This window comes from Mastigoproctus giganteus, chromosome 3 (genome assembly GCF_048544385.1).
Source record: "Mastigoproctus giganteus isolate SK-2022 chromosome 3, ASM4854438v1, whole genome shotgun sequence".
Classification (NCBI taxonomy): Eukaryota; Metazoa; Arthropoda; class Arachnida; order Uropygi; family Thelyphonidae; genus Mastigoproctus; species Mastigoproctus giganteus.
The window spans coordinates 80477714-80490905 of NC_143577.1; the positions used below are offsets into that span (position 1 = coordinate 80477714).

Consider the following 13192-nt stretch of genomic DNA (forward strand, 5'->3'; position numbering starts at 1 on the left):
GTCCATCATCAGGCCCTACGTATTGCTACTGGAGCATATTGCACATCTCCTGTCCAGAGCTTATACGTCGAAGCAAACGAACCGCCATTATCGCTTCGACGTAAGCAGTTGTCTTTAAAGTACGCTTTAAAACTGAAATCCCTGCCAGACCATCCTACGTGGCCCTTCGTTTTTGAGCCACGATGGGAAAACTTGTACAATACCCGTAAGACTGCCAATCGTCCTTTTGGTATTCGTCTCCAAGGGCTACTCAATGAACTTAATATCAAGGTAGACAAGGTTGCCCAAACATCAAAGCAACCCTTTCCACCCTGGCATGCTCGTGTCCCGGCATGCGACTTGTCACTTAGAAACTGGGCAAAGTCGGACACTCCATCATGTGTCTACCTGCAGCTTCATTCAGCACACCGAGCTGAACATTCTGACTTCGTGCCAGTCTACACAGACGGTTCGAAGTCGGAATCATACTTGGGATCTGCTGCTGTCTTTACAGACAGCACTACATCGGAGCAGATTCCCTCTGAATGCAGTATATTTACTGCAGAGCTGCATGCTATAGAGTTAGCCTTGGATCACATTAGTGAATGCCAGTACCAACGGTTCATTTTATATTCCGACTCTCTCAGTGTGTTACAGGCTTTAATATCTGTGAGGTATAATCCTCATCCAGTTCTGTCTAGCATTCAGCAGAAGATTCACGTTCTCCATGAACGCGAATATGACATCCGCTTCTGCTGGATTCCCAGCCACATTGGGATTAGGGGAAATGATTTGGCTGATGCCGCAGCCAAATCAGCAATTCCCAATAATAACCGCTGCCTGTCAGTCCCCTATACAGACTACAGGCAAATAATACACCAAAACATACACTCCCAATGGCAGGACTCATGGAATAGACAGACTGGAAATAAACTATATTGTATAAAGCCTGTAATTGAGCCGTGGCAGTCTAGTCTGCGCAGGAATCGTAAGGAGGAAGTTGTTCTTGCCCGGACCCGCATAGGACACAGTCATTTAACTCATTCGTTTTTGCTGAGGGCTGATGACCCTCCTATGTGTGTGTCCTGTGGCACAATTTTAACGATCAGACACCTTTTAATTGACTGTCCAGATTTTAGCAGCACCCGTTTTACCGCTTTTAATCATCTGACTGAGCCTTATACACTCGGTCAGATTTTATCCGACAATGACAACGTGTCTGCTGTTTTTAGCTATTTTAAATCAATAAAAGTTTTTAATTGTATTTAATTCATGTTATTGTTACGTCTCTATTGATTTATTTCTTATATCTTTGTTATTATATATCTGGACACGGTGGCCTTACTAATTAGGTCACCGAGAGTTTAAAATTTTTTTTAAATATTACCTAGTCTTGGCGCATTATAGCCGTTGTTGCTGATGCGCTAAAAAACCCAAACAAACAAAACAAACAAACAAACAAGCAGTGAGTGATGAGAGAGAAAACTGGATGCCCAATTACAAAAAACAGTTGGCAAACCATGAGATGGAAGATTATTTAGAAGGCCTTTATTATGCTAGACAGGATCAAAAGTCTGAAATGTCAAGAGCAAATGCTTCAGTTTCACCCAACCTTTTCATTGATCAGCTGGAAGGTTTCCATTGAATTTTAGTTCTCAATTGAGAGAGAGAGAGAGAGAGAGAGAGAGAGAGAGAGAGAGAGAGAGAGAGAGAGAGAGAGAGAGTGAGAGTTTATTGCAACTAGATGAATACAATATAGATGAATAAGTAAAGTTGCAACTGATATAATTAAATAATGAATTCATACTATCTTGGTAGTAGAAATGATTTAAGTGCAGTACCCCATGCATAAACCAACTTTCATACACTTAGGCATTTAGTTGAGAAATATTTTGATGTTATCATGATTCCTTACATAATGCAGTGTTAACTATTTGCATGCAGCATCACATAAGGTATAAATTTACAATAATATACAGGAATGGCACTCATACCTTCTCTGTAGAGGTGCATTGATGCACTCATGTCTAAAGATGTGTGGGTATGGTGAGACTTGCCCCCAAACATTGCAAATGAGTTTTGTTATAGCATAGGAGAGCCTGGCAGATGGTGTGAAGAGGAGCATGAACTTGTTCTGTGATTCGTGTGAGCTGCTTAAGACCTTTTTCCCATAGGTTTTATTGGTGCAGAACTTATTCAAGTCGGCATCGAGGTGCTGTGCTTCCATTAGCATTTGATTTGGGAGGAAGTCATCCGAGATATGAAGTCTCTGATGCTTCGCCCAGAGCATTAGGGTTGACTGAAGTTCTGGCTTGGTTATGTGCCAGTAACACTAATCCCAAATGGATTGAGTTGAGATTTGATCTGTGACCATCTTAACTGTGGCTACCAGTTGCTGTACTCCAATAATATCAGGTAATTGCTGTATCCCCAGAGAAGTAGCTAAGGTTAGTCCTGTCCTGCAGTGGGAGACAAGCTTTTCGGTTAGCCCATTTAAGGAGCCAGAATTCTGCAGCAAGGATTGGTTGTAGTAGCCGCTGATGCCCATACTTCAGAAGCATAAAGGAGTGGAGAATAAATTACTCTTCTAATGAATTTCTTAATTAAATGAGGGTCCTTAACATAGATTAATTGTTGTTTAGTTCCTCATTGAAGAGAGTCTGCTCTGGACGTGAGCTTGTCTACATGAGCATGATGACTTTCTTTAGGTGGTAGATGACTTTCATCAACTGGTGAAATACCACCACTTTGCTTATTGGAGGCTTGAAGTGGTGAAACCCATGTTTAGTCTCTAGAGCAAAGTTTCCGCCCCCCCCCCCCCCCATACTTCTTCAACCCATGCACAGTACTAAGTACTATAGGTTTTGATACCTTTTGTGTTTGGGGTTTTCATTAAAAAAAAAAAAAAAAAAAAACTGAAGTTTTGGGTCAAATACTATTCCTAAATCTGTGTGGTAGGAGTGGCAAATATCAGAATTCCATTGAGTGCTGGGACTATTACTGTAGGGGTTGGTTTAAAGGTTTTGTTTTAGGAGGATTGATATTTTTTAGGTAAGAGGCAACGTTGATGCGACTATTATTGATACATGCTGTAGCCTCAAGGTGATTGTTGGAAGCAATAGGATTTAGGATTTTTATATCTAGGATTTAGGAGGATTGATATTTTTTAGGTAAGAGGCAACGTTGATGTGACTATTATTGATACATGCTGTAGCCTCAAGGTGATTGTTGGAAGCAATAGGATTTAGGATTTTTATATCGTCTGCATACATGATGATTTTCTCAATGTTACCGACAAAAGGTGCGATGATGGCTGTAAATAACAAGCCAGATAAGACTCCTTGTAGAACACCAGCAGAGATCGCATTCTTGTGCAATTGTCTATGGGCATCAATCTGTAATACCCTGTCATGCTATGAACCAGAGGATATTACCTTGCATTAGATAGTGGGCTTCAAGTAAGCCAAGTAGTGCTGACATATGGCATCAGAGGCAGCTTCAATATCAGGTATGTTATATTGAGTTCCTTGTGCCATTCAAAAGCAGACATATAGTACTTGTGGTTGCAAGGAGGTTTGTTACTGTGGACCGGTTTCTGATGGCATAGTGGATCTGTGGCAGTTTATCTCCAAGGATGTGATTCATTAAGATGGACAGCATAATTTTTTCCAGGATTTTTAGTTTTGTTGGGATTAGATGTCGGCCGGAAGTGCTTAAGTAGAGTGTGGTTTCGAACTGTTGGATGTGGTCTGATAAGGTAGCTGTTCAAAGCTTTAGGAAAGATTCTTGTGGTCATAATTCCTTTGAAGATGGACCTGAGCTGTTGGAGGATGAGGGGGTTGAGGCATTTTATCGTGAATTGTGGCACTTTGTCGGCCCCCACAGTTGCAATCACTGGAAGTGAATTTATTGCTGCTATCAGTTGGTGTGTAGAGATGGTGATGGAATGTAGGATGTTTTGTTGTGATTCATGGTTGGGACCTAAAAGAGGGTTTGGCTGTCCTGTGGGTGTATTGAATTTGGTGATATGATGTAGACATTTGAGCTGGGTTCAGCTGACTAGGGAAGATATGGGATATCTGAAATAATATGGGATATTTCCCTTTTTTGAAGTTGGGTCCCCAGGTGTGCTGTTATTGTCGTTGATTTCTCCCTGTTAAATTGTGCTCATGCTCTTGAATAAGATTTACAGTCAGAAACCTGTTGAGTACTTTTCCAAATCTGGTGCAGCTGCTGTTTTAATAGAAAAGCCATGTGTATTTCTGGATTCCACCAGGCTTTGGAGAGGGGCGAGATCTTTATCTTCTTTGATGTGGCATGTTGTGCAGTGGTGTTTATCCATCGTAAAGTGCTAAGTGATTTGTGGAGTTGAGACTGCAAGAGGCAACAAATTAATTTTTGCATAGTGGGATAAAGAGACTAAGCTAGAGGAGGTTTTAACCCTTCCTAATTTGAAATCAGAAAGATTTCAGATTAGGAAGTTTTGGAAAATGGGTATCAGAGTGGACACACATAAATGGTTGTGTATGTACCCAATCTGATATTCTTTGACACACTTTAATGGTGTCAAGGAATATCAGAGGAAATAGTGAGGACAAATGAGTAGTGGCAGCTGAAGCAACTGAGAATTAAATTCTGTCAGTAAATGAGAGGCTTAGCAGATTGTTGGAAATGGTTATCATTGAGATTTGAACAGAGACCACATATTTGTGAACTGTATTAGAAAGTTTTAGTTTTTTTTTTTTTTTTTGGAGGCTTTGATCTTTTTTCAGTTAAGTATGTTCCATTAGTGTTAGACTATTCATGATGCATGGATGTAGATATAGATAAGGAAATTGAAATTTGCTTAATTGTTCTTTTTGTTCATTTGCTTCCTGGAACTAGTTAAGATTTCACGTGCCAACCTTTGTATCATCTGCAAACTTGGAAATTAAACCTGATATACCTTGATAAATATACAAAACAACAATCAGCCCAACACCGAACCGTGGGGAACTCCTCTAATAATATTTGTCCATGAAGAGCAGTGTCCATTGATTACCAATCTGTCGTCTCCCACTCAACCATCCATTTATTCATTGTAGCAACTTACCCTTAATGCCATACGTCTCCAATTTGTACAGCAATCTTCCATGTATAACAGTATCAAAGGCTTTCCTGAAATCCAAGAATATGATATCAAAATTATTTTTGGCATTCAGTTCCTTTGTGACCACATCATAGTATCCAATCAAATTGGTCAGACAAGACCTCCCTTTAACAAACCCATGCTGTGTCTTAACTATTACTGCAATCTTGTCTAGATGATCTTGCAATGCTTCTTTAACCAGTGATTCCATTATTTTTCCCCAGAACACAAGTTAAACTAACAGGTCTATAGGTGTGCAAATGTATCATCCCTGAGTCCAAGGAAGCTCTCATAATTATGGCCAAGGGGTTGCTTACTTCCCTTGCTGCCTCCTTTAATATAAATGGATAGATCCCGTCCACCCCAGGTGCCTTTTTTATGTTTAACTTCAACAATTTCTCCTCCACTTTGCTCTCAGTTATTACAAAATCACTTAGCTCCCTGTTAGAGTTTGAACTTCTGGCACTCCCCTCATTGAATAACTCCATGTGTCAATGTTGATGCAAAATACTCATTCAGTTTATCAGCTACCTGAGCATGATCATCAATAGTCAACCCATCTATGTTAAGTGGTCCAATCTGATTCATCCCTTTCCTTCTAGAGTTTACATAAGTAAAGAACTCTGTGCTGTTTTTTTTTTTTTGTATCCTTTGCCATGGATTTCTCGTAATCTGCCTTCGCCTGCCTAACCTCCTTTGTGACTTGATTACAGACTAGTTTATATCTGCCATAGGCTTCTGTGTTACCTGATACTTTATATGCATCCCATTCATTTTTGTTCTCTGCCACGAGCCTCATTAGTTCATCTGACATCCATTTAGGCCTAAACCCTGAACAGTATTTCTTAGTTGGAATGAAAAGGTTAGTAGCCTCCAAAATTAAGTCCCTGAAGGCTTCCCATTTAGAATTCAACATTGGTAACATCATCAGTTGATCATCCCACTGTACAGAATTTAAAAACTGTCTGAGATCCCTGTAGTCACCTTTATGAAAGCAATAGCCCTTCCCTTTAGCCTTGATGTGGTAGTTACATCTTTAAGTAATGCTCACATCAGTACATTGTGATCACTGTCACCCAGTGGTTCCTTTATCTGCAAATTCTTAATGCATGAATAATCACTGCTGATAATCAGATCAAGAGTATTACTCCCTCTGGTTGCCTCTCCAACATGATGCTGTAGAAAACAGTCCTCCAATAAATCCACAAAAATCTTGCTAGTGTTCGAGTGACCAATCCACAAGTTCCAGTCAATATCTGGAAAGTCAAAATCCCCCATTATAAGACATTCTGATTTACTGGCCCACTCTATTTCTCTGCACAATTGTTCATTATACTCATTATACTTTCCCAGTGCTTATGTCATACCAAACAGATTCAGCATTGCATTGTCCACCAATATCAATTGGATGCACTTCCTTAATTTTGTGTTTCTTAACTAACAGCATAACCCCTCTTCCCTTTTTGTCCTGTCTGTACACATGGTACTCCCCAAATTACAATTCTTATTTTAAGCAATATTTTTTTATGGCATAGTGGTATAATGTGCATAGCAGTAACATCCATGAATTAACACTGCACTGCCGTGTTGTGCTCAAGAGCTTAAACAGAATGGTATTTAGTATTTGCCACCTTTGAAGCATTGAATGGCAGCCATCTTGTTTAACAAGATGGCTGCCATTCAGTATAAGTGCCATCTGTTTAGAGCTCATTCAGTATAAGTGCCATCTGTTTAGAGCTCATTCAGTATAAGTGCCATCTGTTTAGAGCTCACCTGTAATAAAAGTTGTGCAGACCATTGTTTCGAAGCATATTACAAGCATTAACGATAACTGATTTTAAGACTTCATTCTTACACTAAGTACCAAGGAATTATGAGGTAGTGTGTGTTTGTGCATAGGATAAGAGAAAAAATATTTTTATTTTTTGCAGATTCTCCTATGGTATTGGATGTGTCAAAAGAAGATAATTCTGCAGAATTGTGTTATGAAAGAGATCTAGAAAATGTAGAATATCTTCAGGATGTCTATTGCTATCTTAGAGAAGCTGAGGTATATGTTTCATGTCCAGTTAAATTGTTTTTATAGATAATTATTCTGATCATGGTACAAATTCTATTTTTTTATTAACCATTTAGTGCAGAAAAAGAAAAAGTCACATGAGCAAGTATATTACTGTAATGCATGCAGCAGACTATATTTTGGAGTAGGAAGAAAAGTTTGAAATTGATTTCCTTAATGCCTCACTTCCAAAGCACAGTGATATATTGAGCAAAATCAAAGTATAAATCTGAACTATACAGAAAAAATTATACAGAGGATGGTGGTGATGCATGTTTTTTAAAAACAGATGTTAGCTACATTTTTCCATTTAAAAAGTAATCAGTGATGTAGATTGAAATTAAAGATTAATGGGATATATATATTAAAATTAACATTAATGTAATTCTAATGGATTTTTGAATATTTAAATTTATTGGAGGAGGAGATTGGCTGTATGCAACTTGAGCCCCCACTAAAGAGTTAAATAAATAAATTATTAAGTATGTGAAACATAAGGTGCTGTTTTTTTTTTTTTGTTTTGTTTTGTTTTAAAGTGAAAAAGCTAATTCAAATGAAGTTAAAAATCAATTTGCAACTCTTGAGATAGATATTTCAACTATTACTGCTATTGCATTAGAAGATAGCGTTGATTCAAAATAAGTTAGAAGATAGTGTTGATGCACTCCACAAATAAGTTAGCTTATTTGTGAAGTGGATGGAATTTTGAAATGTGCCAGAATATTTAATTTCTTTTCTCATAGTAATATAGATCATGAGTGTCTTCAGTCATGTCAGAAAGAAAACAGTTTGGATTATTTGTGTTAAACTGTTTTGATTTTAAAATGCAGAAATTCTTTGCTACAGTTCATGTTTCCTGAAATTTAACCAAGTTAGTTTTTTTTTTTTATCTGCCATCTTTAAACAAGATGGCTGCCATTCAGTAGAAGTGCCACCTGTTTAGAACTCGTGTTTACAGTCCAATCTCATTCAGTGGAGTGCTTAAATTTGGAACAGCCATTCTTGCTGCCACTGGAATTCTAAGTGCAATCTGTTTAGTGTGGATTGTAAAAAATCTGTAGGTCTTATGAGGGTATACTGCAGGGGAGTATTAGTATTTTGAATCACTATCTTGAAACCCACCATCTGATATAAGCACTGCCTGTTTAGAACATGTATTTACAGTCCAATCCAAACAATTTACAGTACTTTTTTTGGTGGGGGTGCACACCATGATAGGGTTACTTGTCTTTGAATCCTCTGTCTTGAAAGAAGATGTCACTCATGTGTGAATATGAGTATAAGTATACTGTGTCTGTGTAAGTAGGTAGTATTAATTTATAATTATACAATAAAATAATTTTTGCCAAATATTTATTTCCAATTGGAAAAAAAAAAAAAAAAAATTAGAGGAAAAAAATTCTTAATACTTACATTATGAAAACAAGTTAGGTAATGTATGTAGTGTATTACATTTCAGGCATGTTTGATTTCTTAAATTAATTGAATAATTATTTTCTTTTTGTGATCAATAGAAATGAAAAGTAAATAACCAATCACCTTGTTACCAATCAGTTACTGATTAACTAATAACACATAAAAATTAACTGTTTCATTTCACTGCATTTGCCTCATGATGTATAATATTTATTCAAACTTTTTTAATACTTTGTGATCATGACAGAAGAAATGCAGCACTTATTTTATAGCCTGTAATGTAATAAATTAAACAAACGGCAATTACATAAGTTCATAGTATGCTGATACTATGATCTTTTAAGATTTGCTTTATTTAATTTTGGATGGCTTTTAATAACAATTGAAATATAAAAGAAGGGGGAGGGAGAAGGAAATAAATCAAGATAGGGTGTTTCAAAAGGAATGTGTTCCAAAAATCATTTAGAATTGCCAATTTATAAAACATACCAATCAGATATAAATTTATAAAAATGCCAATTAATAGAAATTTAGCTATTCCCACTTGGTGTCACTAGGTCCAAATTGCATGAAATATCACTATAAATGGAAACAAAAAAACATCACAACAATCTTATTTTCTTTATTACTCATTTTAATTAAAGTTTATTTTCTGTATATTATATGGTTAGTAGTGAACTGAGATGCTAATGCACTGCTCATACTGCCATCTGTAGTTCAATTTCTTTTCTTGCATTCTTATTTAACCTGCATTAGCATTAGTAGATGCATATGATGCAAGAAAGAAAGTTTATGCAGCATCATCCAAAAAAAAAAAAAAAAAAAAAAAAAAACAGAAAAAAATCCCTCTCATTTCATCCCTCCATTCGTTCCAAATGCCTGCCCAGATCAGCCTTATTGTGTGCGTGGATTCAAAATTATGTTTGGAGGATTCTTTCTTTGAGGTATAATTGTTATGGTTTGTATTTTGGTTTTTCATCTTTTTTATACTCTGCTCTTGAAAACATGCATGAGGTTGTGAATCTCAGTGATTCTCAAAAGGTGTGCCCCAAGAGGTGGCTATGTGTGCCATGAATATTATGAAAGTATATTTTAAAAATGAGACGAAACCCTAGGATTTTCTCCACTAACTAACATTAAACACAAAAAAAAGAGAATGACTCCAGTGCATTGAAGATGAAATGAGGGTATGTTTATCTCATATATGTCCTGACCTTGAAAAGGTTGCCAAAAATACATCAAGCTCATGTCTCACATGACCATGCTTAATTTACTAAAACAAGGTAATAGTTTTCTATAGTTTAAGTTATTTTTATTCATAGTTTAAAATATATTAATATATTTTGAATGCTAAGTGCTCCAGAAAATATTTGTTTTACAGTGTGCTGCAAACCAAAAAAGTTTGAGAACCACTGGCCTACCTGCATCTTTGTTTCACTTAATATTGTTGGTTATGCCGATAATGGATTTTTTGTATAGGTGCATTTCCTGTACCTGTTGACTATTGCTGATCCTGCTTAGGTAGCTGATAAACTGAGTGAGTATTTTGCATCTACATTCACACACGAGGAGGGGGAATGCCAGAAGTTTATCAAACTCTAATGGGGAGGCTAAATGATTTTGTAATAACTGAGTAGAGGAGAAAATAATAACAAAGTTGAGGAGAAATTGTTGAAGTTAAACATAAGGAAGGCACCTAGGGTGGATGGGATCTATCCAGTTATATTAAAGGAGGCAGCAAAGGAAGTAAGTAAACCCTTAAGCCATAATTATGAGAGCTTCCTTGGACTCAGTCGAGATCCTCATGGACTGGAGGTGTGCAAATGTATCCCCAATTCACAAAGGGGGTTCAAAGAGTGACTAGTAACTATAGACCTGTTAGTTTAACTTGTGTTCTGGGGAAAATAATGGAGTTGCTGGTTAAAGAAGCATTGCAGGATCATCTAGACAAGACTGCAGTAATAGTTAACTAACATTTAACTAATATGGGTTTGTTAAAGGGAAGTCTTGTCTGACCAATTTGATTGGATACTATGATGTGGTTACAAAGGAACTGGATGCAAAAAGTAATTTTGATATCATATACTTGGATTTCAGAAAAGCTTTTGATACTATTCAACATGGAAGACTGCTGTATAAATTGGAGCGGTATGGCATTAAGGGCAAGTTGCTACAATGGATAAAGGGATGATTGAGTGAGAGATGACAGAGTGGTAATCAATGGACACTTCTCTTTGTGGACTGACGTTATTAGTGGAGTTCCCCAGGGTTTGGTACTCGGCCCATTGTTGTTTTGTGTATTTATCAATGATATTGATGAAGGTATATCAGGCTTAATGTCCAAGTTTGCAGATGATACAAAGGTTGGCAGATTGTAAATGACAGTAAAGCAGTATGCTACTGCAACAGGATCTAGATAAGTTGGCAAATGGGCTGAGAAATGGCAACTGAAGTTTAACATTGACAAATGCAAAATACTGCATATGGGTAGCAGTAACCCAAGAGAAATGTACCAACTGTGTGGTATTACACTCAGGGAAGTGGAGAATGAAAAAGACATGAGGGTAATTGTGCAGTCAGATATGAAGTTCTCTGAGCAGTGCAGATGGGTGGCCAGAGCAGATCATGGAGTCTTGTCAATGATATATAGGAATTTTGCTAGCAGGGACAAGGAGGTGATTATCCTGTTGTACAAGGTCTGGAGGACTCATTTTAGGAAGGATGTAGAGTTGCTAGAACGAGTATTAGCATTAGTAGAGGCATTTGATGCAAGAAAGCAAGCTTATGCAGCATCAGCCAAAAAAAAAAAAAAAAAAGCCCACTTCCACTTCACCCCTCTGTTCGTTCAAAATACCTGTCCAGCTGAGCCTTAAACTTATTTAGGCTATCAACCTCCACCACAAGGGATGGAAGTCTGTTCCACCAACCAACCACCCGCTGGCTAAAGGCAAATTTCTGCACATCTATCCTACATCTGTCTTTCCTCAATTTGAATTTATGCACTCTCAGGTGATTTTTCTGAGCTAGAGGAAGAATCCCATCAGCATTGAGCATGCTTAAACCATTCAAGGCTTTATACACCTCTATCAGATCACCTCGCTGGTGCCTAGTCTCCAGACACTGTAATTTGCAAAACTTAAGCCTTTCTTCGTAAGAGCACCCCTTTGTTCCATTCACTAATCTTGTTGCCCTTCTCTGTACTCGTTCCAGCAGCTCTACATCCCTCTTGAAATGAGGCCTCCAGACCTGTATACAGTACTCTAGGTGTGGCCTGACCATCGCCTTATACAATGGAATAATCACCTCCTTATCCCTGCTGGAAAAATTCCTGTATATCATTGACAATACTCCATGAGCTACTCTTGCAGCTCGTCTGCACTGCTCAGAGAACTTCATATCTGCCTGCACAACCACCCCTAAGTCCCTTTCATTCTCTACCACTGTCAGTGTAGTACCACAGAGTTGATACGTTGCTCTGGGGTTGCTGTTTCCCATGTGTAGTACTTTACATTTGTCAATGTTAAACTTCATTTGCCACCTCTCAGTCCATCTGCTCAACCTTTCCAGATCCTGTTGCAGAAGCATAGTGTCCGTAGTGTCCTTGACAACCCTGCTAACCTTTGTATCGTCTGCAAACTTGGACATTAAGCCGGATATACCATCATCAATATCATTTATAAATAAAGAAAACAATAATGGACCCAACACTGAGCCCTGAGGGACTCCACTAATAACATCAGTCCACGATGAGCAGTGTCCATTGATTACCACTCTCTGTCTTCTCCCCCTCACCACCCCTTTATCCATAGCAGCAATTTGCCTCCAATGTCACACTGCTCCAATTTGTGTAGCAGTCTTCCATGTGCAACAGTATCAAAAGCCTTTCTAAGATCCAAGTATATAATATCAAAGTTATTCCCTGCATCCAGTTCTTTTGTGACTGCATCATAGTATCCAATCAAGTTGGTCAGGCAAGACTTCCCCTTAACAAAACCATGCTGTGTCTGAGCTCTAACTGAAGTCTTGTCTAAATGATCCTGCAGTGCTTCTTTAACCAGTGCCTCCATTAATTTTCCTGGAACAGAAGTTAAGCTCACAGGTCTATAATTACTTGTGTCAGCCTTTGATCCCCCTTTGTGAATTGGGTCACATTTGCACATTTCCAGTCTATGGGTACCTCCCCTGAGTCCAAGGAAGCTCTCATAATTATGGCTAAGGGTTTGCTTACTTCCTTTGCTGCCTCCTTTAATATAACTCGATAGATCCCATCCACCCCGGGTGCCTTTCTTGTGTTTATCTTCAACAGTTTCTCCTCCACTTTACTCCCAGTTATTTCAAGATTCTGTAGCTTACTGCTAGAGTTGAATACACCTCTGGCATTCCCCTCGCTGAATAACTCCTCATGTGTGAATGTCGATGCAAAATATTAATTTAGTTTGTTGGCTACCCGAGCAGGATCATCAACACTTGACCCATCAATATCAAGTGGACCAATCTGATTCATCCCCTTCCTTCTAGAGTTTACATAAGTAAAGAACTCTTTGCTGTTTTTCTTTGCATCCCTTGCCAAGGATTTCTCGTAATCTGCCTTCGCCTGCCTAACCTCCTTT

At 37.9% G+C, this 13192-nt stretch overlaps 1 protein-coding gene across 1 annotated transcript in view; it reads left to right on the forward strand.

Annotated features, from left to right (window-relative positions):
* The window catches only part of LOC150088107 (cyclin-A2-like), a 106708-nt gene that overhangs the window by 47977 nt on the left and 45539 nt on the right, over nucleotides 1-13192 (forward strand). The window contains exon 3 of the mRNA XM_090370023.1: nucleotides 7039-7157. Within this exon, the coding sequence (XP_090226149.1) occupies nucleotides 7039-7157 (119 nt within the window). The remainder of the gene's footprint in view (nucleotides 1-7038; nucleotides 7158-13192) is intronic.